The following is a 27,942-nucleotide window of genomic DNA, read 5'->3' as shown; positions in this document are numbered from 1 at the left end:
GAATGGGTGAATTTAACTTGGATGACCATTATATCTACTTCTGCGGGCAGGAATCCCTCAGAAGAAATGGAGTAGCCATCATGGTCAACAAAAGAGTCCGAAATGCAGTACTTAGATGCAATCTCATAAGTGACAGAATGATCTCTGTTCATTTCCAAGGCAAACCATTCAATATCACAGTAATCCAAGTTTATGCCCCAACCAGTAATGCTGAAGAAGCTGAAGTTGAATGATTCTAGAAGACCTACAAGACCTTTTAGAACTAACAGCCCCAAAAGATGTCCTTTTCATTATAGGGGACTGGAATGCCAAAGTAGGAAGTCAGGAAACACCTGGAGTAACAGGCAAATTTGGCCTTGGAATGTGGAATGAAGCAGGGCAAAGACTAATAGAGTTTTGCCAAGAAAATGCACTGGTCATAGCAAACACCCTCTTCCAACAACACAAGAGAAGACTCTACACATGGACATCACCAGATGGTCAACACCAAAATCAGATTGATTATATTATTTGCAGCCTAAGTTGGAGAAGCTCTATACATTCAACAAAAAACAAGACCAGGAGCTGACTATGGCTCAGATCATGAAATCCTTATTTCCAAATTCGGACTTAAATTGAAGAAAGTAGGGAAAACCGCTAGACCATTCAGGTATGACCTAAATCAAATCCCTTATGATTATACAGTGGAAGTGAGAAATAGATTTAAAGGCCTAGATCTGATAGATAGATTACCTGATGAACTATGGACTGAGGTTCATAACATTGTACAAGGGACAGGAATCAAAATCATCCTCAAGGAAAAGAAACACAAAAAAGCAAAATGGCTGTCTGGGGAGGCTTTACAAATAGCTGTGAAAAGAAGAGAGGCAAAAAGCAAAGGAGAAAAGGAAAGATATAAGCATCTGAATGCCGAGTTCCAGAGAATAGCAAGAAGAGTTAAGAAAGCCTTCTTCAGTGATCAGTGCAAAGAAATAGAGGAAAAGAACAAAATGGGAAAGACTAGAGATCTCCTCAAGAAAATTAGAGATACCAAGGGAACATTTCATGCAAAGATGGGCTCGATAAAGAACAGAAGTGGTATGGACCTAACAGAAGCAGAAGATATTAAGAAGAGGTGGCAAGAATACACAGAAGAACTGTACAAAAAAGATCTTCACAACCAAGATAATCACGATGGTGTGATCACTCACCTAAAGCCAGACATCCTGGAATGTGAAGTCAAGTGGGTCTTAGAAAGCATCACTACAAACAAAGCTAGTGGAGATGATGGAATTCCTGTTGAGCTATTTCAAATCCTGAAAGATGATGCTGTGAAAGTGCTGCACTCAATACGCCAGCCAATTTGGAAAACTCAGCAGTGGCCACAGGACTGGAAGAGATCAGTTTTCATTCCAATCTGAAAGCCAGGCAATGCCAAAGAATGCTCAAACTACCACACAATTGCACTCATCTCACACGCTAGTAAAGTAATGCTCAAAATTCTCCAAGCCAGGCCTCAGCAGTACATGAACCGTGAACTTCCAGATGTTCAAGCTGGTTTTAGAGAAGGCAGAGGAACCAGAGGTCAAATTGCCAACATCTGCTGGATCATGGGAAAAGGAAGAGAGTTCCAGAAAAACATCTATTTCTGCTTGATTGACTATGCCAAAGCCTTTGACTGTGTGGATCACAATCAACTGTGGGAAATTCTGAAAGAGATGGGAATACCAGACCACCTGACTTGCCTCTTGAGAAATCTGTATGCAGATCAGGAAAGCAACAGTTAGAACTGGACATGGAACAACAGACTGGTTCCAAATAGGAAAAGGAGTACATCAAGGCTGTATATTGTCACCCTGCTTATTTAACGTATATGCAGAGTACATCATGAGAAACGCTGGACTGGAAGAAACACAAGCTGGAATCAAGATTGCCAGGAGAAATAGCAATAACCTCAGATATGCAGATGACACCACCCTTATGGCAGAAAGTGAAGAGGAACTCAAAAGCCTCTTGATGAAAGTGAAAGAGGACAGTGAAAAAATTGGCTTAAAGCTGAACATTCAGAAAACGAAGATCATGGCATCCGGTCCCATCACTTCATGGCAAATAGATGGGGAAACTGTGGAAATAGTGTCAGACTTTATTTTTTTGAGCTCCAAAATCACTGCATATGTTGACTGCAGCCATGAAATTAAAAGACGCTTACTCCTTGGAAGTAAAGTTATGACCAACCTAGATAGCATATTCAAAACAGAGACATTACTTTGCCGACTAAGGTGCGTCTAGTTAAGGCTATGGTATTTTCTGCAGTCATGTATGGATATGAGAGTTGGACTGTGAAGAAAGCTGAGCACCGACGAATTGATGCTTTTGAACTGTGGTGTTGGAGAAGACTCTTCAGAGTCCCTTGGAGTGCAAGGAGATCCAACCAGTCCATTCTGAAGGAGATCGGCCCTGGGATTTCTTTGGAAGGAATGATGCTAAAGCTGAAACTTCAGTACTTTGGCCACCTCATGTGAAGAGTTGACTCATTGGAAAAGACTCTGATGCTGGGAGGGATTGGGGGCAGGAGGAGAAGGGGACCACCAAGGATGAGATGGCTGGACGCAATCACTGACTCGATGGATGTGAGTCGGAATGAACTCCGGAGTTGGTGATGGACAGGGAGGCCTGGAGTGCTGCGATTCACGGGGTCGCAAAGAGTCAGACACTACTGAGCGACTGTATTGAACTGAACTCAACAGCCAAGCTGATCAAGAAAAAATGGGAAGGGACTCAAATAAAATTAAAAATGAAGAAGCAAATGTTACAACTGACACAGCAGAAATACAAAAGACTATGAGACTACTGCAAACAGCCACATGCCAATAAAACGGAAAACCTAAAAGAAACCAAGAAATTCTTAGAAAGATAGAAACTTCTAAAACTGAACCAGGAAGAAAAAGAAAATATGAACTGACAAATTACAAGTACTGAAACTGTGGTTTTAAAACTTACGAAAGTCAAGTCTAGGACTAGATGGTTTCACAGGGGAATTCTAATAAAATTTTAGAAAAGAGTTAACACCTATCATTCCGAAACTCTCCTGAAAAATTGCAGAAGCAATATTCCCAAGTTCATACTGTGAAGCCACCATCATCCTGATGCCAAAATCAGATAAAGATAACACATACACAAAATCGGGCCAATCTCATAATGAATTTAGATGCAAAACTACTCAAAAAAAGTACTAGCAAGCCAAATTCATAAAAAGATCACCATGATCAAATGCACAAATCACTAAGTGTGACACACCATGTTAACACACTGAAGACTAAAAAAAAACATCTCAACTGATGCAGAATAAGCTTTTGTAAAATTCAACATTCATTTATGATAAAAAGCTCTCCAGAAAGTGAGTGTAGAGGGAACATGCTCACAATCAACTGCTCAGTCGTGCCTGACTCTGTGCACCCTATGGACCGGAGTCTGCCAGGCTTTGTTTTCCATGGAATTTTCCAGACAAGGATATTGGAGTGGGTTTCCATTTCCTACTCAAAGGGATCTTCCTGATCCAGTGATTGTCTTCTGCATTTCTTGCATTGGCAAGTATATCCTTTGCCACTGCACAACCTGAGAAGCACAGAGGGAACATACTTCAACATAATAAAGTGGGTACAGTCTTCCCAGGTGGTACTAGCAGGAAAGAACCTGCCTGCCAGTGCAGGAGACATAGGAGAAGTGGGTTCAATCCCTGGGTCTGGAAGATCCCCTGAAAGAAGCCATGGCAATTAACTCCAGAATTCTTGCCTTGAGAATCCCATAGACAGAGGAGCCTGGTAGGTTATAGTCCATAGGGTTGCACAGAGTCAGACATGACTGAAGTGACTTAACATGCATGCAGGAACATGACAGCACCTTACAGCTAACTTCATACTCAATGGTGAAAGGCTGAAAACGTATAATCTCAGAACAGGAATAAAGCAAGGAGGTCCACTCTTACTTTTATTCGACAGAGTTTTGGAAGTCCTAGCCATGGAAATTAGAAAAGAAAAATAAATAAAAACAGTACAAATTGGTAAAGAAGAAGTAAAACTGTCACTATTTACAGATGACATGAGATATGTTTTTGTTGTTGTTTAGTCACTCAGTCGTGTTCTACTCTTCGCAACCCTATGGACTGCAGCACGCCAGGTTTCCCTGTCCTTTACCATCTCCTGGAGCTTGCTAAAACTCATGTCCATTGAATCAGTAATGACATCCAACCATCTCATCCTCTTATCATTCCCTTCACCTCCTTCCTTCAGCCTTTCCCAACATCAGGGTCTTTTCAGGTGAGTTGGCTCTTCACATCAAGTGGCCAAAGTACTGGAGCCTCAACCTCAGCATCAGTCCTTTCAGTGAATATTCAGGATGGATTTCCTTTAGTATTGACTGGTTTGATCTCCTTGCAGTCCAAGGGACTCAGTGTCAAGAGTCTTCTCCAACAGCACAGTTTGAAAGCATCAGTTCTTTGGCACTCAGCCTTCTTTATGGCCCAACTCTCACATTCATACATGACTACTGGAAAAACCATAGCTTTGACTAGACAGACCTTTGTTGGCAAAGTAATGTCTCTGCTTTTTAATATGCTATTGGAGAAGGAAATGGCAACCCACTCCAATACTCTTTCCTGGAAAATCTCATGGACGGAGGAGCCTGGTAGGCTACAGTCCATGGGGTTGCAAAGAGTCGGACATGAGTGAATGATTTTTCTCTTTCTTTTCTTTCTAGGTTGATCATAGCTTTTTCTCCAAGCTGTGATCTTGGAGCAAGCATCTTTTGAGTACATGGCTGCAGTCACCACCTGCAGTGATTTTGGAGCCCAAGAAACTAAAGTCTGTCACTGTTTCCCACTATTTGCCATGAAGTGATGGGACCAGATACCATGATCTTCATTTTTTGAATGTTGAGTTTTAAGCTGGTTTTTTCACTTGCCTCTTTCACGTACACCAAGGGGCTGTTTAGTTCCTCTTCACTTTCTGCCATAAGGGGTGTCATCTTGCATAATTGAGGTTGTTGATATTTCTCCCAGCAATCTTGACTCCAGCTTGTGCTTCATCCAACCCAGAATTTTTTTCATTCTTTTTTTTCCTGTATTCTATTTAGTGGCAGTAATTTTCACCATTCTGTCTTTCAGGTCACTTGTCCATTCTTCTGCATCAATTATTCTGCTGTTGATTTTTTCTGGTGTATCTTTCATCTCTATTTATTTGTTCCTTTGTTCTTCCAGAGCTTTGGTAAGCATTTCCTGCGTCTTCTCTATTTCTTTTCTGAGATATTGGATCATCTTCTCTATCATTATTCTGAATTCTTTTTCTGGAAAATTGCCTATCTCCACTTCGTTTAGTTGTTTTTTTTTTTGGGGGGGGAGGGGAAGGTTTATCTTTCTCTTCATCTGGAACATGACCTTCTACATTTTCGTTTTGACTAACAGTCTGTGTAATGGTTTTCATTCTAGCAGCTGTGGGATTGTGGTTCTTCTTAGTTCTTCTGTCTGCCCTTGGGTAGGTGAAGCTAAGGGGCTTGTGCAATCTTCCTGATGGAAGGGATTTGTGGTGGGAAAAACTAGGTTTTCCTTAGGCCCCAGTGGGAAGGGCCACGCTCAGTAAAACTTTAATCCAATTGTCTGCTGATAGGTGGGGTTGAGCTTGTTTAACCTGATGCTACCCAGCTTCAGAGTCTATGGGATCTATGGTAGGGTTAGTGGTGACCACCAAGAGGATTTATACCAAGGGGCTGCTTCCAGGACCACTGCTACCAGTGCCCCCATGCCTGTGGCAGGCCATTCTTGACCCATACCTCCACAGGAGACCCTCCAACACTAGCGTGTATGTCTAGTTTAGTCTCCTGTGGGGTTACTGCTCTTTTCTTTTGGGTCCTGATGCATGCAAGATTTTGTTTGTGCTCTCCTAGAGTGGAGTCTCTTTCCCCCAGTCCTGTGGAAGTCCTATAATCAAATTCCACTGACCTTCAAGGTCAGATTCTCTGGGAATTCCTACTCTCTTTTCCAGATCCCCAGCCTGGGAACGCTGATGTGGGGCTCAGAATCTTCACAACAGTGGGAAAACTTCTTTGGTATTATTGTTCTCCAGTTTGTACACTGCTCACCCAGTGTATATGGGATTTGATTTTATCATATTTGTGCCCCTCCTACCCACTCCAATGTTCTTGCCTGCAGAATCCCAGGGACGGGGGAGCCCGGTGGGCTGTCATCTATAGGGTCACACAGAGTCGGACACGACTGAAGTGACTTAGCAGGACATTCTCATTGCAGTTTATTCTTTGTCTTTGAACATGGATTATCTTTTTTTCTTTTTAGTGAGTTGCAGCATTCTCCTGTCAATGGTTGCTTAACAGCTAGTTGAAATTTTGGAGCTCTTGCAGAAGAGATGAGTGCATGCACTTCTACTCCACCATCTTCAACTGAGATCTGATTTGTGGCAATATTTTTATGGGTTCATCTCTTGGAGTAATAGAATGAAGAATAACAGTAAACAAATAAGATGCAACTGAACTTGAAAGCTTTTTCACAGCAAAGGAAGCCATAAGCAAACAACAAAAACAACAACAACAAAATGTCCTATAGAAGGAGAGAAAAAGTTCACAAAAGATGAGACTCTCAATAAATTAATCTCCAGAAGATACAAATATCTCATGCAGTTATTTCACATATATGTATGAAAACACACCAAGCAAAAAATGGTCAGAAAGTCTAAAAAGACATTTCTTCAAAAAGACATACAGATGGCCAAATGCAGAGGGAAAATAATGCTCAGCCCCTAATTACTAGAGAAACTCAGATCAAAACTAAACGAAGTATCACCTCATAGTGATAAGAATGGCCAACATCAAAAGTATACAAATGATAAATGTTGCATAGAGTGCAGAAAAAAAAGAACCCTCCTACACTCTTCGTAGGAATGTAAATTGGTTCAGTCACTATGGAGAACAGTATGGACTTTCCTTAAAAATAAAAATCAAATGACCATATGGTTCAGCAACTCTGGGCATATATCCATAGTAAAACATAGTTCTAAAAGACATATGCACCTCAATATTCACAGCAGCACTATTTACAATAGCCACAACATAGAAGCATCCTACATGCTCATCAATAGATTAATTGGTAAAGAAGATGTAGTTTATGTATATACAATGGACTATTTATTCCTCAGCCATAAGAAGAATGAAATAATATCATTTGCAGCAACACAGATGGACCTAGAGATTATCATACTAAGTGAAGTAAGCCAGACAAAGAGAAATATAATATGATATATAAAAATTATACAAATGAATTATTTTAAAAACAGACATAGACTCACAGACATAGGAAACAAACTTATGGTTACCAAAGAAGAGGAGGAAGGATAAATTAGGTGTTTGGAATTAAAGCATAAATAGCGCTTCCTTAGTGGCTCAGGTGATAAGGAATCTGCCTGCAATGTGGGAGACCTGGGTTCGATCCCTGGGTTGGGAAGACCCCCTGGAGGAGGACATGACAACCTATTCCAGGATTCTTACCTGGAGAGTTCTCATGGACAGAGGAGTGTGGCGCGCTACAGTCCAGGGGGTCACAAAGATTCAGACATGACTGGGGGTCTGAGCACAGCACATATACAAAATAGATAACCAACAAGATTTTACTATACAGCATAGGGATATACAGCACAGGGAACTATATGCAATATTTTAATAATCTATAATGGAAGAGAAAGTAAAAAAGAATCATATGGTAGCTCTAACTTTAGAGTTTAAGGAAAGAGTTGGACACAACTGAGCTACTGAGAACACACCCACTCAAGGAGTCTCCATACTGTTCTCCATAGTGGCTGTACCAATTTACATTCCTAACAACTGGACTGGAGAAGGCGATGGCACCCCACTCCAGCACTCTTGCCTGTAAAGTCCCATGGATGGAGGAGCCTGGTAGACTGCAGTCCATGGAGTCGTGAAGAGCTGGACACGACTGAGCGACTTCCCTTTCACTTTTCACTTTCATGCATTGGAGAAGGAAATGGCAACCCAGTCCAGTGTCTTTGCCTGGATAATCCCAGGGAAGGGGAAGCCTGGTGGGCTGCTGTCTTTGGGGTCGCACAGAGTCGGACACGACTGAAGCAACTTAGCAGCAACAGCAGCAGCAGCAACAACAATAGGACTGCAGCTTGCTAGGCTTCCCTGTCCTTTACCATCTCCTGGAGTTTGCTCAAACTCATGTCCATCGAGTCAATGATGCCATTCAAACATCTCATCCTCTGTTGCCCTCTTTTCCTCCTGCTTTCAATCTTTTCAGGCATCAGGATCATTTCCAATCAGTTGATCCTTCACATAACGTGGCCAAAGTATTGGAGCTTCAGCTTCAGCGTCAGTCCTTCCAATGAATATTCAAGGTTGATTTCCTTTAGGATTGACTGGTCTGATTTCCTTGCAGTCCAAGGGACTCTCAAGAGTCTTCTCCAGGACCACAGTTTGAAGGCATCAATTTGGAAGTACTCAGCTTTCTTTATAGTCCAGTTCTCACATCCATACATGACTCTTGGAAAAACCATGACTTTGTCTATATGGACCTTTGTTAGCAAAATGATGTCTACGCTTTTTAATGTGCTGTCTAGATTTGTCATAGCTTTCATTCCAAAGAGCAAGGATCTTATAGTTTTATGGCTGCAGTTGCCATCCACAGTGATTTGGGGGCCCAAGAAAATAAAGTCTGTCACTGTTTCAATTGTTTCCCATTTGCCATGAAGTCATGGGACTGGATGCCATGGTCTTCATTTTTTGAATGTTGAATTTCAAACCAGCTTTTTCACTCCTCTTTCATCTTCATCAAGAAGCTCTTTAGTTCCTGTGCACTTTCTACATTAGAATGGTGTCATCAGCATATCTGAGATTATTGATATTTCTCGTGACAGCTAGATTTCAGCTTGTGCCTCATCCAGCCAAGCATTTCGCATGATATACTCTGCATATAAGTTAAATAAGTAGGTTGACAATATACAGCCTTGACATACTCTTTTCCCAATTTTGAACCTGTTTGTTGTTCCATGACTCATTCTAACGGTTGTTTCTTGACCTGCATACACATTTCTCAGAAGGCAGGTAAAGTGGTCTAATATTCCCATCTAAGAATTTTCCACTCTTTATTGTGATCCACACAGCCAAAGGCCTTAGCAAGGTCAATGAAATAGAAGTAGATGTTTTTCTGGAATTCTCTTACATTTTCAATGATCCAATGGACATGGGCAATTTGATCTCTTGTTCCTCTGTCTTTTCTAAATCCAACTTGTACATCTGTAAGTTCTCATAATGTTGAAGTCTAACTTGAAGTATTTTGAGCTTTAAAATAAGTGTAACTGTGTAATTGTTTGAACATTCTTTGGCATTGCTCTTCATTGGGATTGGAATGTAAAACTGACCTTTTCCTGTGTCCTGTGTCCTGTGGCCACCACTCTGTTTTCCAAATTTGATGGCATATTGAGTGTGGTACTTTAACAGCAAGTTCTTTTAGGATGCTAAAATTCCATCTTTTAGCTCAGCTGGAATTCCATCACCTCCACTAGCTTTGTTTGTAGTAATGCTTCCTAAGGTCCACTTAACTTCACACACCATTATGTTTGGCTCTAGATTGTGGTTTTCCAGGTCATTAAGAACTTTTTGGTACAGTTCTTCTGTGTATTCTTGCTACCTCTTCTTAATATCTTCTGCTTCTGTTAGGTCCATAGCATTTCTGTCCTATATTGTTCCCATCTCTTCATGAAATGTTCCTTTGGAACTGTGAATTTTCTTGTAGAGATCTCTAGTCTTTGCCAATTCTATTGTTTTCCTCTATTTCTTCACATTGTTCACTTAAGAAGGCTTTTTTATCTCTCCTTGCTATTGTCTGGAATTCTGCATTGAAATGGGTATATGTTTCCTTTTCTCCTTTGCCTTTCGCTTCTCTTCTTTTCTCAACCATTTTGCCTTATTGCATTTCTTTTCTTGGGGATGGTTTTGATCACCACATCCTGTACAATATTATGAACCTCCTCCATAGTTCTTCAGGAACTCTACCAGATCTAATCTCTTGAGTCTATTTTCGACTCCCACTGTATAATCATAAAGGATTTAATTTAGGTCATACCTGAGTGGCCTTCATTCTTTCTGGAGTTATTTCTCCACTGATCTCCAGTAGCATATTGGGCACCTACCTCCCTGGGGAGTTCATCTTTCAGTGTCCTATCTTTTTGCTTTTTCATACTATTCATGGGGTTCTCAAGGCAGAAATGCTGAAGTGGTTTGTCATTCCCTTCTCCAGTGGACTGCATTTTGTCAGAACTCTCCACCATGACCTGTCCATCTTGGGTGGCCCTACATGGCATGGCTCATAGTTTCATTGAGTTAGACAAGGCTGTGATTCATGTGATTTAGATTGGTTAGTTTCCTGTGATTGTGGTTTTCATGCTATCTGCCCTCTAATGGAGAAGGATAAGAGGCTTATGGAAGCTTCCTAATGGGATAGACTGACTGAGGGGGAAAACTGGGTCTTGATCTGATGGCCAGGGCCATGTTCAGTAAATCTTGAATCCTATTTTCTGTTGATGGATGGAGCTGCGTTCCCTCCCTGCTATTTACCTGGGGCCAACCAAGGTGGAAGTAATGAAGATAATGGTGACCTCCCTCAAAAGATCCCATGCTACACTCAGTGCCCCCAACCCTGCAGCAGGCCACCAGAGACTACACTGGTCATAGCAGACATCCTCTTCAAACAACACAAGATATGACTCTACACATGGACATCACCAGATGGTCAATACTGAAATCAGGTTGATTAAATCCTTTGCAGTCAAAGAAGGAGAAATTCTATGCAGTCTCTTGATGAAAGTGAAAACAAGCAAAAACAATACTGGGAGTTGACTGTGGCTCAGATCATGAACTCCTTATTGGCAAATTCAGACTTAAATTGAAGAAAGTAGGGAAAACCACTAGACCATTCAGCTATGACCTAAATCAAACCCCTAACGATTATACAGTGAAACTGAGAAATAGATTTAAGGGACTATATCTGATAGAGTGATGAACTATGGAAAATGTTCATGACAGGAGACAGGGATCAAGACCATCCCCAAGAAAAAGAAATGCAAAAAAGCAAAATGGCTGTCTGAAGAGGTCTTACAAATAGCTGTGAAAAGAAGAAAAGCTAAAAGCAAAGGAGAAAAGGAAAAATATATACATTTGAATACAGAGTTTCAAAGAATAGCAAGGAGAGATAAGAAATCTTTCCTCAGTGATCAATGCAAAGAAATCGAGGAAAACAATAGAATGGGAAAGACTAGAGACCTCTTCAAGAAAATTAGAGATACCAAGGGAACATTTCATGCAAAGATGGCCTCGATAAAGGACAGAAATGGTAGGAACCTAACAGAAGCAGAAGATATTAAGAAGAGATGGTAAGAATACACAGAAGAACTGTAAAAAAAAAAAAAAATCTTCAGGACCCAGATAATCACGATGGTGTGATCACTCACCTAGAGCCAGACATCCTGGAGTGTGAAGTCAAGTGGGCCTTAGAAAGCATCACTACGAACAAAGCTAGTGGAGGTAATGGAATTCCAGCTGAACTATTTCAAATCCTGAAAGATGATGCTGTGACAGTGCTGCACTCAATATGCCAGCAAATTTGGAAAACTCAGCAGTGGCCACAGGACTGGAAAAGGTCAGTTTTCATTCCAATCCCAAAGAAAGGCAATGCCAAAGAATGCTCAAACTACTGCACAATTGCACTCATCTCACATGCTAGTAAAGTAATGCTCAAAATTCTCCAAGCCAGGCTTTAGCAATATGCGAACCGTGAATTTCCAGATGTTCAAGCTGGTTATAGAAAAGGCAGAAGAACCAGAGATCAAATCTCCAACTTCTGCTGGATCATGGGAAAAGGAAGAGAGTTCCAGAAAAACATCTATTTCTGCTTGATTGACTATGCCAAAGCCTTTGTGTGTATCACAATAAACTGTGGAAAATTCTGAAAGAGATGGCAATACCAGATTACCTGACCTGCCTCTTGAGAAACCTGTATGCCGGTCAGGAAGCAACAGTTAGAACTGGACATGGAACAACAGACTGGTTCCAAATAAGAAAAGGAGTACGTCAAGGCTGTATATTGTCACCCTGCTTATTTAACTTATATGCAGAGGATGTCATGAGAAATGTTGGGCTGGAGGAAGCATAAGCTGGAATCAAGATTACAGGAGAAATATCAATAACCTCAGATATGCTGATGACACCACCCTAATGGCAGAAAGTGAAGAGGAACTAAAAAGCCTCTTGATGAAAGTGAAAGAAGAGAGTGAGAAAGTTGGCTTAAAGCTCAACATTCAGAAAACAAAGACTATGGCATCTGGTCCCATCTTGGAGAAACAGTGGAAACAATGGCTGACTTTATGTTTTGGGCGTCCAAAATCACTGCAGGTGCTAATTTCTGCCATGAAATTAAAAGACACTTACTCCTTGGAAGGAAATTTATAACTAACCTAGACAGCATATTCAAAAGCAGAGACATTACTTTGCCAACAAAGGTCTGTCTAGTCAAGGCTATGGTTTTTCCAGTGGTCATGTATGGATGTGAGAGTTGGACTGTGAAGAAAGCTGAGTGCCAATGAATTGATGCTTTTGAACTGTGATATTGGAGAAGACTCTTGAGAGTCCCTTGGACTGCATGGAAATTCAACCAGTCCATCCTAAAGGAAATCAGTCCTAAATATTCATTGGTAGGACTGATGCTGAAGCTGAAACTCCAAAACTCTGGCCACCTGATGCAAAGAGCTGACTCATTTGAAAGACCCTGATGCTGAGAAAGATTGAAGGCAGGAGGAGAAGGGGACGATAGAAGATGAGATGGCTGGATGGCATCACTGACTCAATGGACATGCTGCTGCTGCTGCTAATTTGCTTCAGTAGTGTCCTACTCTGTTCAACCCCATAGATGACAGCCCACCTGGCTCCCCCATTCCTGGGATTCTCCAGGTAAGAACACTGGAGTGTATTGCCATTTCCTTCTCCAATGCATGAAAGTGAAAAGTGAAAGTGAAGTCGCTCAGTCGTGTCCGTCTCTTCACGACCCCGTGGATTGCAGCCTACCAGGCTCCTTCGTCCTTGGGATTTTCCAGCCAAGATTACTGGAGTGGGGTGCCATCGCTTTCTCCATCAATGAACATGGGTTTGGGTAAACTCCAGGAGTTGGTGATGGACCAGGAGGCCTGGTATACTGCAGTCCATGGGGTCGCAAAGAGTTGGACACGACTGAGTGAACTGTATGGAACTGAACAGTCTAGCGGTTTCCCCTATTTTTTTCAATTTGTCTTTTTTTTTTTCAACAATGAGTTCATGATCTGAGCCACAGTCAGCTCCAAGTCTTTTTTTTGCTGACTGTATAGAGCTTCTCCATCTTTGGCTACAAAGAGTATAATCAATATGATTTTGGTACTGACCATCTGGTTATGTCCATGTGTAGAGTCATATCTTATGTTGTTGGAAGAGAATGTTTGCAATGACCATCGTGTTTTTTTGGCAAAGCTCTGTTAGCGTTTGCCCTGCTTCATTTTGTACTCCAAGGCCATACTTGCTTATTACTCAAGGTATCTCTTGACTTCCTGCTCTTGCCTTCCAGTCCCTTATAATGTAATGGACATCTTTTGGGGGTTTAATTCTAGAAGGTCTTGTAAGTTCTAATAGAACCATTCATCGTCAGCTTCTTCGACTTTAGTGGCTGGGGCATAGACTTAGATTACTGTCATATTTAATGGTTTGCCTTGGAAATGAACAGAGATCATTATGTCTTTTTTGAGATTCAACCCAAGTACTGCATTACAGACTCTTGTTGATTATGAGGGTTACTCCATTTCTTTTAAGGTATTCTTGCCCACAGTAGTAGATATAATGGCCATCTGAATTAAATTAACTCATTGCCATCCATTTTAGTTTATTGATTCCTAAAATGTCAGAGTTCACTCTTGCAGTCTCCTATTTGACCATTGCCAGTTTCCCTTGATTCATGGATCTAACATTCCAGGTTCCTAGGCAATATTGTTTTTTACAGCATCATACCTTACTTTCACCACCAGACTCCTCCAGAACTGGGAGTCCTTTCTGCTTTGGCTCAGCTTGTTCATTCCTTCAGGAGCTATTTCTCTGTTCTTCTCCAGTAGTATATTGGACACCTCCCAACCTGTGGAGTTCATCTTTCAGTGTCATATCTTTTTACCTTTTCATGATGTTTATGGAGTTCTTAAAGCAAGAATGTGGTTTGCCATTCCCTTCTCCAGTGGATCATGTTTTGACAATACTCTCCATCTCCATATGGGTGGCCATACATGGCATGGGCCATAATTTCATTAACTTATACAATGCTGTGATCCATGTAATCATTTTGGTTAGTTTTCTGTGACTGTGGTTTTCATTCTGTCTGCCCTCTGATGGATGAGGATAAGAGGCTTGTGCAAGCTACCTGATGAGAGGGACTGACTGGGGAAAACTGGTTCTTGCTCTGGTGGGCAAGTAAATGGTGCCCAGTAAATCTTTAATCCAATTAATCTGCTGATGGGAGGGACTGTGTTCCCTCCCTATAGTTTGGCCTAGGGGCAAACTATAGTAGGAGTAATGGTAACCTCATTCAAAAGTGCTTATACCAGCATGCCACACCTCCCAAGACCACTACTGTCAGTACCCCCACCGCTATCAACCCCACGCCACTATCAACCCATGCCTCTGCCAGAGACTCCCAAACAGTCACAAGCAAGTCTGGCTCAGTCTCTTGTGGGGTCACTACTCCTTTCTCCTTGGTCTCCAAGGTTTTGTTTGTGTCCTCCAGGTGTCCATTGTTAGGTTGGTAGTAATTTAGATTATGAAGAAGAGAAGTATATACTCTCTATAGTCCTTATTATTGTTTTTTCTCCCTAAGGAAAAAGTGGGCATAATATAAACTATAAAGGAAATTACAGGATGCACCTATGTAGGAGTGAGTAGTTTGCTTATATTTACTGAGATTTTTTTCAGCTAGTTCATTTTACTTTCTTTTTAGTGAATGTTTGGGTTTGTAATGAGCCCTCTGAATTGTACATTAAATTATAGAATTTTAAAGCTAAGGTTAATAATTGAATGTTGAAAAAATGCATACATTTAAGAAATTAGTTAAAACTGAATACAATATGAGTAATTTAAGAGCAAAATTTCAAATATAATAGAATGAATGTCTCTATAAATACTTTAAGTTATAAAAGTTGTGCATACCCACAGAAGAGTGCATCCAAACCCTCTATATGTGAAATGCTGCTGTATCTAATCAGTGTTTCTGACCTGAAAGTACATTCTCTAGAACTGGGTCCATGAAACCGTAAGGAACAAAGATGTCACAAAGCAGGTGGAGATATTATATGTAACAAGAATATTTTTTCTTTATTATTTTGGCTATTACTTCATGCATTAAAAATGAAGGCTTTAGAACTTATTATTTAGCAATATTGCTTTAATAAATATATTTTCTTTGTAATTGATGTGCTAAATAATTTATAAATTTTGAATTTTCTTAAGAGCTAGCATTTTTCAGGGATTATTAGTGAATAATTAACTAATTTTTTTCTCTGTGTAGTTGAACCTTGAAGTGATTATTTGCTAAAGAAAAGAGGTTCATATATGATACAGCTGGTTTCACCATATGCAAAAGGGTAAGCCATATACAAATAATAAGAAAGTTTGTTTTCAATGAAATTTCCAAAGAAGGCTAATCTTATGACATACATCTTAGTTCCTGTTCTCATTATATTTGGCTGCTTATGATAAAAAAGTAATTTCAACCTGTATTCTCTTCATATACTCATATGCTTATATTTACACCAATTAACTTCACAAACCAGGTGACAGATCAAACTTCATGAGAATTTCTTTCTTTTTATTAACCCAATCTCCTAGATTAATACAAAATGTTACAGAACTTCATCCTCAGCAATATATTATTTAAATTAAAAAACTCACTTATTTTTCTATTTAGATATCAAATAGCTAAATTTTAAATATGTTTGATTTAAAAGGAGTGTATTGTTAAAATGAACAAAAGTTTCCTTCCCAAATGAACAAATTCTACATTCTATATGCCAAGACCCTAAGCTTAACCTAACGTACTTAAATGATAAAGTGCAAAGTTTAGCAAAAATCGATTATGTTTTAATGGAGAAGGAAATGGCAACCCACTCCAGTACTCTTGCCTGGAAAATCCCATGGATGGAGGAGCCTGGTAGGCTACAGTCCATGGGGTCGCCAAGAGTCAGACAGGACTGGGCGACTTCACTTGATTTCACTTCATTATGTTTTAAAAGACATATGTTAATTATGTATCCTTATGTAGAGCTACCTTTTGTGTTTGTCAGGATAATTTTGATTTATTTTTTATAATCCTTGCAAAAAATGAAACAAATTAGCAAGTGTGAGTATAAAGAAAATGAGTACTTAGTATAGCAATTAATATTTACTATCTCAAAATATTTTCTTTTTTTTTATTTATTTTTTTTTAATTTTAAAATCTTTAATTCTTACATGCGTTCCCAAACATGAACCCCCCTCCCACCTCCCTCCCCACAACATCTCTCTGGGTCATCCCCATGCACCAGCCCCAAGCAAGCTGCACCCTACGTCAGACATGGACTGGCGATTCAATTCTTACATGACAGTATACATGTTATAATTCCCATTCTCCCAAATCATCCCACCCTCTCCCTCTCCCTCTGAGTATTTTCTTATAAAGTGCCTTCAAAAACTTATTGAAGTGACTATATTATTTTAAAAATATTAACTGTAGACTGAAATTGAACAGCACAGTAGACTATGGAAAATTTGAGGATTTGAGAAGTGACATATTAGATGTTTTTGTTTTGACATTTTAACTCATTCATTGAAAGTGAAAGTGAAGTTGCTCAGTCGTGTCAGACTTTTTTGTGACCCATGGACTGTAGCCCACCAAGCTCCTCCAGCCATGGGAGCTCCAGGCAAGAATACTGGAGTGGGTTGCCGTTTCCTGCTCCAGGGGATCTTCCCCACCCAGAGATCAAACCCAGGTCTCCCACATTGCATGCAGACACTTTAACCTCTGCACCGCCAGGAAAGCCCTTAAATACAAGACTCCACATACTAACATCAAAGATTTCAAGGGAGGAAAGGAAGTCAGGTTGAAAGAAGAAGGGGGAGAAGGCGGGAGAGCGGGGGCGAAGGGGTGGCCTTACAGACGTCTCCTGCCACCTACAGATGCCCAGGCATTATTTAACTCATTCATTAAATGCCTTCTATAGATTGAAAATTATAGATACTTTGTGATTATCAAGGTAATCTTATTTCTTAAATGTCATGATTTGAGAATTATTGATAAAAGTTTTTTTTTTCCTTCCTCAAGCATGGTATAGTTCTGGTGCTCCTTGTAGAAAGAGTAAAAACATCTTCCAAAGTGTCTCAAAGATTTTTGTTTAAACATTGCATGGGGAAAAGGTGGCTGAAATCCATTTCATTAAATGCATACAAATAAATCATTGTGTGTAATAGTGCTATTTACATTAATATCTTTTATTTCAGAAGTCAGTTAACGGTTTTCAGTTGGCACAATAAAAGTAAAGGAGGGGGTGGGCATTGAAAATGGCTTTTTATTGTATTTTCTATTCACAATTTTCTATAATATATGCATGTGATATTTAAAAAGTTTGCAAAGTGACAAAATCCACAGAGATATTGTAGATTTTCAATTAAAATAATTTTTGTAAATATTATAAATTAGATGATTATGTGGACTATCAGGATACATCAAAATGAAATTAGAAAATTAAATAAGAGTTGGTATCACCAATGGGCTTCCCTATGGCTCAGATGGTAAAGAATCTGCCTGCAATGCAGGAGACTCAGTATTAATGGTATGTTTAAGCATATTTAACTTTTGCAACTTCATAATTCTTTAAATACTCAGACACAGGTCAAATATTTAAACTTTAAAAGGAAAAGAAATTGAATATTAATGAATACATTTGTTTCTTTTTTGGATGACATTCAAACACTATCAACCTAGTCATATTTATATTTTATAGGCTAACTTAATCATAATAGGGTATACTCTTTCTGGAAAATACATGGTTGCGGATATTTAAACAACTACGACTTTGAAGTTACAAAAGTTTTTTCCATATTTATTTCTTACTAATAGAAACATTTTGTCAGAGCAGGTAAAACCTCACTCATTCTTTTATTTAAGGATCATTTAGATAAAAATTCTTATACAAATAACATATTTATTCCTTTTTCACCAATCATTTAGATAAACATTTTTATATGCTATATTTGAGGTTGGTAACAGATATTAAATTTTAAGTACCAAGGAATAATATATAGCTTCTACCTTCAAACAGCTTGTATTGAGATAGTGTATAAAATAATACACATTGAGATAATACAAGGCAAAATAAAGTAAATGTCCAAGCAGATGTGAGAAACAGAACGTTAGTGTCACTGAATTGTGAAATCCCAAGCATTCTTGAAGAATCTACAATGGTATTACTGAAGGCAAATTTTTAAATGTATTCTTACTTTCTCAGAGGGATTCCTCTTGACAAGGATCCACTGAGGATAAATCTTTCAAGAATTATGAACACAGGAGATGTATTTAACAGTAGTTATAATAATGAAAATCTCTAATAAAATATTATTTTACATAATTCATGATCAACCAAACACCGTCTGTTCTGCAAGAATTTCTCACTGTTTGCCTCTTTGGCTTTTTGCTCTAATTCATTTTTGTTTGTTACATTACTGCCAGAAAGATTGATGTGAATTGAAGAGATGGGCATCTGCAATCAAACCACAGTGACTCAGTTTATTCTTATAGGGCTTTCTGATCTCCCCGAGGTGCGCTACCCTCTTTTCGTGGTCTTTACCATCATCTATCAGGTCACCTTGGTGGGAAATGGAGTTATTCTCTTGGCCATTGGAACTGAGAAAAAACTGCACACACCCATGTATTACTTTTTGGCAAATCTGTCCCTTTTAGACATCTTCTGCCCATCAGTTACTGTTCCCAAGATGCTGGAGAACCTCTTGACTGAGAAGCACAGCATTTCCTACATTGGGTGTGCTTTGCAGCTTTATTTTCTGGTGGCCCTTGTGGGAACTGAAGTCTTCCTTCTCTCTGTCATGGCTTATGACAGGTATGTGGCCATCTGTTTCCCTCTTCGTTATACCCTCATGATTACCAAGGTTCGCTGTGTTCAGCTGACTGCTGGGACTTGGGTAGCTGGGTTTCTCAATTCCCTCCTTCATACAGTGTCCACATTCCACCTTTCTTTCTGCAAGTCCAACCAAGTTAACCAGTACTACTGTGACATCCCACCAGTGGTCGCTCTCTCATGCTCATCCACTTATGTGGCAGAAATGCTTATTTTGGTGGAAGCAGGTATCCTGGGGAGCAGTGCCTTCCTGGTCATCTTTATCTCTTATTTCTATATCATATCTACCATCCTAAAGATCCAGTCAGCAGAAGGGAAGCGTAAAGCCTTTTCCACATGTGCTTCCCACCTTCTGGTGGTCTGTTTATTCGGTGGCACGACAATATTTACCTATGTACGTCCCTTTTCCAGTCAACACTCCCCAGCAAGAGATAGACTCATCTCCATGTTATATGGAATTATTACACCAATGTTAAACCCCATGATCTATAGCATGAGAAACACAGAGGTGAAAGGAGCAATCAGAAGGCTCTTATATCAGAAAGCATGTTTATAGCAAGTCTAATGTTAAAAGGGAATGATTCAGTGTTTATTTTAGAATGAATACATAGAATAATTTTTAATTGTTACACATGAAATGCATACTTACATACACTTAGAAAATTTCACACAAGTGCAAATGCATATAATCTTAATTATACTTCTCTATGGGGCTTCTTTGGTGGCTCAGTTGGTAAAGAATCCGCCTGCAATGCCAGAGACCTGGGTTTGATCCCTGGGTAGGGAAGATCCTCTGCAGAAGGAAATGGCAATCCGCTCCAATATTCTTGCTTGGGAAATCCCATGGACGGAGGAGCCTGATGGGATAGAGTCCATGGGGTCCCAAACGTCAGACTCGACCTAGCAACTTAACCCACCACCACCATGCTTCTCTATATATGGATATCTCTTCCTTTATTCACAGGATCTTTAAGTTCATCTTCTAAAATTTGACATTTCTGAGAGAAAGCAGAGAACTGTTAGTAATTTCACTAGTATAAGAGATATAAATTGAAGCAGTCTTAAATTAACTTGGGTATATGGTCTTATCCATATTCATATACCTATATTATCTTTATGTTTGCCTGTTTCTAAATGATATTCATCTATAGATCATCCTTACACTTCTTTCCTTTATTTGATTGACTGCTTATGCTCTTACTCCCTTTTGTTTTCATTTCATTCTTCCTCTTCAACTTTTGCTTCTACTTACTCTATATTTCTCTGTTTCTCCCTTTTCTGATAACCCTATCCATTCTCAGTTCTGCTTGTCCTTGGTCACAGGGGTGCATTTAGTTCTGTGTCAGACATGAATGAGTGACTGAACTGAACAGATTTAGATCTCTATTTCAGCTCACTATATTACTATCATCATAGCCTCAACATGGTCAAAACTGAAACATCATTTAATATACACATGCACACACGAACACATCTTCTTATCTTCTACCTCATATTTTTATTATCAGTTTTCCCCATCTCCTCAAACTAAAATTCATGAAACTAGACTCTGCTGTGCCTTAAAGTGCAGCACTTCCATTCAGTTTGCCTAGAGAGTGATAGTTTCTGACTGTGGATGGGATACCACTCCGTTCCCTCTCCTTGTCACATGTAGAGGTAAAATTATTTTCTCTATGTCTTAATACTTCAAAGTCAGAAGTTATGCATAATTTTTCTTAATAATCTTCTGGGCTTCCCCAGTGGTCCAGGGCTAAGAATCTGCCTTGAAATGCAAGAGACATTGGTTCAATTACTAGTCTAGGAAGATGCCACATGCTGTGGAGCAACTAAGCCCATGTGCTTCTACTACTGAGCCTGTGCTCTGGAGCCCAGGAGTCACAGCTACAGAGCCCATGTGCCACAGCTACTGAAACCCAAGTACCCTAGAGCTTGTGCTCTGCAACAAAAGATATCACCTCAATGAGAAGCCCTCACACTGCAACTAGAGAAAGCCTGCAGTAGCAGTGAATACCCAGAACAGCCAATATAAATAAATAAAATATATAAAAAAAATCATCCCTATCCTGTACATCTCAATAGCTAAAAATTTAATCTTCAGTCTGGTGATCACAATTAGTATATCCTCACTCTGCATTTCTGACTTCATTCATACTGACTTTCAGTATTTTCTCTCTTTCTCTTATCTGCATTCTACCTTTCCATTATCACTATGTGAGGTAGTCTTATATTACTCAGAAACATCTATCTATTCCTCCTCTGGATTATCATTGGTCTATTAGTCATTTTCAATATTATCCTTTAAATTATATTTCAGGCTATCAAATGATAGGCTGATTATATGTACTTTTTGTTACATGAGCTAGAGTAAAAATGCATTGAGATATGATGTTTTTGTATTAATTACATTTTAAAAAATTCAGAAAAGGCCTAATATACATCTTCCACAACATACAGGGCTATTCATAGTTGTGATGAGTCATTTATATGTCACTTAATTTTTGAAAGAGTGGGAAAACTTATGCATGCCTGAAGAATAAAATGAAATAATAGCATTACTATGAAAGACTTGAGATTTGTTGTTTTTATTCTATTTTTTCTAAAGTTTGCATGTGGTATGAAAGAATCAAGTCTTCATCACATAAAAGCAGAATAAATGGAATATGTAAATGTAACACCATATAAGAGTCGGACAATGACTGAGGGAATGAACTGAACTGAACTACAATGAAGAATGAACTTGGGGGTGCAGATATTCTACAAAATTATGTTTTCATTTCCTTTAGATATATCCCCAAAGTGGAATGGCTGAATCATATGGTAATTCTACTTGTAACTTTTAAGGAACTTTCATACATTTTCCCACTATCTCTAACCAATTTGCATTCTCACCAACAGTGCACAGTGTCCGACTCTTTGGGACCCCATGAACCACAGCACACCAGGCCTCCCTGTCCATCACCAACTCCCAGAGTTCACCCAAACTCATGTCTATTGAGTCGGTGATGCCATCCAACCATCTCATCCTCTGTCGTCCCCTTCTCCTCCTGCCCTCAATCTTTCCCAGTATCAGGGTCTTTTCCAATGAGTCAGCTATTCACATCAGGTGACCAAAGTATTGAAGCTTCAGCTTCAAAATTAGTCCTTCCAATGAACACCCAGGACAGATCTCCTTTAGTATGGACTGGTTGGATCTCCTTGCAGTCCAAGGGACTCTCGAGTCTTTTCCAGCACCATAGTTCAAAAGCATCAATTCTTCAGCGCTCAGCTTTCTTCTTCTCCATGTCTTTGCCAATTACTGTTATTGCTTGTCTTTTCAGGGAGCCGTTCTATCAAGTGCATATTGAATATGTTTATGTTTTGCATTTATTAAATATTTAATATTCAGTGATGTTGATCACCTTTTCAGGTACCTGTTGTCATTAATATAACATCTTTGAATAAAAAAGGGTATTTAGTTATTCTGCCCTTTAAAAATATGAGATTGGTCTTATTGCTATCAAACTATATGTTTTCTTTATGCATTTTGGATATTAACCCTTTATCAAATATATAATTTGCAAATATTTTCTCTCATTCTGTAGGTTGATTTTTCATTTTGTAGATTGTTTCTTTTTGGTTTCTTTTATTACTCCAAAAAGATCTCCCATGCTTATTTAAATTGTCTTACCATCCTTGTAGAAAATCAGTTAAACATAAATTTATGAGTTTATATCAGTTTGCCATTCCATTTCATTGACCTATAAATCTACTCTCAGGCCAATGACAGAGTCTTCTTTTTTCCCTCAAATATTTTCAGATTAATTGAGACACAGTTCTGCACAAATTTAAGGTGTACAGCATAATGATTTGACTTTCATGTATCATTAAATGGTTACAACAATACTTGCAGTAAATATCTATCATGCCATATAGATGAAAAACTAAATAAATAAAAGAATCTTGTTATTTGTGATGAGAACTTAAGATTTACTCTCAACAACTTTCGTGTATAACATAGAGCAGTGGTAATTAATTATATTTATCACACTGTGCATTAGAGCTCTGGTACTTATTTATCTTATTACTGATCATTGCAACTTTTGACTATCTTCATTCAATTTCCCTCTCTCCACTTCCTGCTTTTAGCATCTTTTAATATGAGTCTACTTACTTGCTTGTTTTTGAAGATCTATGTTAGTTCATGATGCACACATAGTGATACAGTATTGCTATACATTTCAAAATGACTACCACAGTAATTCTAATTATCATTTGTCACCGTATAAAGATATAATTTCATTATTGACTATATTCCTCACAGCTCATATATGTAACTCACTTATTTTGTAACTGAAGGTTTGTACCTCTTAATCTACTTCATCTGTTTACAGATGTATCCCAACTCCTCCTCTCTGACAATCAGCTATTTATTGTTTATATCTATGACTTTGTTTCTGTTACACTTGTTCGTTTGTTCTGTTCTTTAGAGTCCACATATAAGTGAAATTATATATTTTCCTTTTCTTGTCTGATTTATTTCACCTGGAGGAACACCCTCTAGGTCCACCCATGTTTTCACAGATGACAAAGTTTTTTCTTTTTTGCAGTTGAGTAACACTCCACCATATAGATCCTCTTTATCCATATGTTTATCAATAGGTACTTAGGTTGCTTCTATAGCTTGTATATAGTAAAAAATGCTGCAAATGGGGGTTTACATATATTTTCAAATTGTATGTGTGTGTGCTCAATCGTGTCCAGTTCTTTGCAACTCCATGGGCTGTAGCCCTGCAGGGTCCTCTGTCCATGGTATTTTCCAGGCAAGAATACTGGAGTGGGCTGCCATGCCCTCCTCCAGGGGATCTTCTAGACCCAGGGATCAAATTCTCATCTCTTGCATCTCCTGCATTGGCAGGCATATTAACTAGCACCTCCTGGGAAGCCTGGGATAGGAAATTGCAACCCACTCCAATTTCGTTGCCTGGAAAATCCCATGAACAGAGGAGCCTGGTGGACTATAGTCACAAAATTTAGACATGACTGAGACACAACATATGCTAGTTCTTTTTTAAATTTTGTGAGATGTCTCTATACTCTTTTAAACAGTGACTGCACAATTTACATTCCCTTTAATGGTTCACAGAGTTTCCTGTTTTTCACATGCTTATCATTATTTGTTATTTGTTGTCTTTTTTATAATAGACAATCTAACAGGTGTTAGGTGATATCTCATCATTGTTTTGGTTTACATTTACCTGATGATTAAAGATGTAAGCATCTTTTTTTAAAAAATAAATTTATTTATTTTAATTGGAGGTTAATTACTTTACATTATTGTATTGGTTTTGCCATACATCAACATGTATCTGCCACAGGTATACACGTGTTCCCCATCCTGAACCCCCCTCCCTCCTCCCTCCCCGTACCATCCCTCTGGGTCATCCCAGTGCTATGAAACGAGTCGCCAGGCCAGGTTCAATGCATGATACTGGATGCTTGGGGCTGGTGCACTGGGACGACCCAGAGGGATGGCAAGCATCTTTTTATTTGCGTGTTGGCCACCAATATGTATTCATTGGAAAAATATCTATGAAGTTCCTTTGCTAAATTTTAATTGAATTGTTTGCTTTTTGTTTTGGTTTGATGTTGAATTGTATGACTTTTTTGTATATTTTGAATATTAAATCCTTGTAAGATACATTGTTAACATCTTCAGTTCAATAAGTGTCCTTTCCAGCTTCTTGATGGTTTTCCTTTTTACCATGCAAAATGTTTTTAGTTTGATGTGAAATGAAAATCACTCAGTTGTGTCTAGCTCTTCATGACCCCATGGACTATACAGTCCATGCAATTCTCCAGGCCAGAATACTGGAGTGGGTAACCTTTCCCTTCTCTAGGTTTAGTTTGATGTAAGCATATGAAAATTTTTTTTGAATTTTGTTACCCTGGCCTCAGGAGATATATCTAAAAAAAATTTACTAAGTCCAAAGTTCTCTTCTAGAAATTTTATGCTTTCAGGCCTTCCATTTATTTTTGTATGAAGCACAAGAGTCTAGTTTAATTCTTTTGCATATTGCTGTCTAGTTTTCTCAATACTATTTTGTTGGTATTAATTTTCTTTTAAATTTTATTTAATTTTTTAATTGGAAGATAGTTACTTTTCAATATTGTGATGGTTTCTATCATACACCAACATGAGTCAACCACAGGCACACATATGTTCCCTTTGTCTTAAACTTTCCTCTCACATCCCTCCCCATCCCATACCTTTAGGTTGTCCTAGAGGATGGGCTTTAGGCTCCCTATATCATACACTAAATGCCTAATGTCTTTTCTATTTTACATATGGTAATGTATATGTTTCAATACTAGCCTCTCAAGTCATCCCACCCTCTTTGTCCCCCACTGATATCAAAAGTCTGTTCTTCACAACTGTGTCTCCTTTGCCGCCCTGCAAGGAAGATCATCAGTATCATCTTTTTAGATTTCACATATATATGTTAATATATAATATTTGTAGGACTTCCCTGGTGGTTCAGATGGTAAAGAATTTGCCTGCAATGCAAGATACCTGAGTTTGATCCCTGGATCAGGAAGATCCTCTGGAGAAGGGAATGGCAACCCACTCAGTATCCTTGCCAGGAGAATTCCGTGGACAGAAGAGCCTAGCAGGTTCATGGGTCTGCAAAGAGTTGGACACAACTAAGCAACTAACAAACATATAATACTTGTTTTTCCCTTTCTGATTTACTTCACTCTGTATAATAGTCTCTAGGTTCATACACCTCACTAGAATTGACTTAAAGGTGTTCCTTTATACAGCTGAGTATTATTCCATTGTGTATATGTACCACAACTTCATTATCCATTCATCTTCTGATGAACATCTAGGTTGTTTCTACGTCCTAGCTATTTTAAATAGTGCTTCAGTGAACACTGGGGTACATACATCTTTTTCAATTATGATATTTTGAGGGTATATGCCCACTAGTGGATTATTTGGTCATATGGTAAGTTCATTCTCAGTTTTTAAAAAAGAATCTCCATACTGTTCTCCATAGTGGCTGTTGCAATTTGCATTCCCACCAACAGTGCAATATCGTTCCCTTTGCTCCACACCCTCTTTAGCATTTATTGTTTGCAGACATTTAGATGATGGCCATTCTGACCAGTGTGAAGTATTACCTCATTGTGGTTTTATTTTGCATTTCTCTAATAATGCTCAAATTACCACACAATTGCACTCATCTCACATGCTAGTAAAGTAATGTTCAAAATACTCCAAGCCAGGCTTCAGCAATACATGTACTGTGAACTTCCAGATGTTCAAGCTGGTTTTAGAAAAGGCAGAGGAACCAGAGACCAAATTGTCAACATCCGCTGGATCACGGAAAAAGCAAGAGAGTTCCAGAAAATATCTATTTCTGCTTTATTGACTATGCCAAAGCCTTTGATTTTGTGGATCATGATAAACTGTGGAAAATTCTGAAAGAGATGGGAATACCAGACCACCTGACCTGCCTCTTGAGAAACCTATATGCAGGTCAGGAAGCAACAGTTAGAACTGGACATGGAACAACAGACTGGTTCCAAATAAGAAAAGGAGTACGTCAAGGCTGTATATTGTCACCCTGCTTATTTAACTGATATGCAGAGTACATCATGAGAAATGTGGGGCTGGAATCATGATTGCCAGGAGAAATATCAATAACCTCAGATATGCAGATGACATCACCCTTACAGCAGAAAGTGAAGAGGAACTAAAGAGCCTCTTGATGAAAGTGAAAGTGGAGGGTGAAAAGTTGGCTGAAAACTCAACATTCAGAAAACGAAGATCATGGTATCTGGTCCCATCACTTCATGGGAAATAAATGGGGAAACAGTGGAAACAGATTCAGATTTTATTTTGGGGGGCTCCAAATCACTGTAGATGGTGTTTGCAGCCATGAAATTAAAAGACACTTACTCCTTGGAAGGAAAGTGATGACCAACCTAGACAGCATATTCAAAAGCAGAGACATTACTTTGCCAACACAGATCCATCTAGTCAAGGCTATGGTTTTTCCAGTGGTCATGTATGGATGTGAGAGTTGGATTGTGAAGAAAGCTGAGTGCCGAAGAATTGAATAAAAAGTGAACTGAATGAAGAGTTATGTTGAGCATCTTTTCATGTGTTTATTAGCCATCTGTATGTCTTCTTTGGAGAAATGTTTGTTTAGGTATTCTGTCCACTTTTTGATTGGTTGTTTGTTTTTCTGGTATTAAGATGCATGTGCTGCATGTATATTTTGGAGATTAATCCTTTGTCAGTTATTTCATTTGCTATTATTTTCTCCTATTCTGAGGATTGTCTTTTCACCTTGTTTGTAGTTTTCTTCTTTGTGTAAAAGCTTTTAAATTTTATTAGGTCCCATCAGTCTATTTTTAAAAATTATCCACTGCTCTAGGAGGTGGGCCATAGCAGATCTAGCTGTGATATCAAAGAGTGTTCTGCCTATGTTTTCCTCTAATTGTTTAAAAGTTTCTAGTATTATATTTAGGTCTTTAATCCATTTGAGTTTATTTTTGTGTGTGATGTTAGGAAGTGTTCTAATTTCATTTTTTACGTGGTTTTTCCAGTAGTCGTGTATAGATGTGAGAGTTGGACTGTGAAGAAAGCTGAGCACTGAAGAATTGATGCTTTTGAACTGTGGTGTTGGAGAAGACTCTTGAGAGTCCCTTGGAGTGCAAGGAGATTCAACCA

The 27,942-nt window shown here is 38.8% G+C and overlaps 1 protein-coding gene across 1 annotated transcript; it reads left to right on the top strand.

The window, feature by feature from the left end:
• On the top strand, positions 18,838-19,776 carry LOC102188399 (olfactory receptor 5V1-like). Its single transcript, XM_005682836.2, has one exon. It carries the CDS (start codon positions 18,838-18,840, stop codon positions 19,774-19,776), a length of 939 nt encoding a protein of 312 aa, XP_005682893.1.

Source organism: Capra hircus, chromosome 7, assembly GCF_001704415.2.
Source record: "Capra hircus breed San Clemente chromosome 7, ASM170441v1, whole genome shotgun sequence".
Classification (NCBI taxonomy): Eukaryota; Metazoa; Chordata; class Mammalia; order Artiodactyla; family Bovidae; genus Capra; species Capra hircus.
Note: the sequence above shows the minus strand (reverse complement) of the source record. Positions and strands in the feature narration are given on the sequence as shown.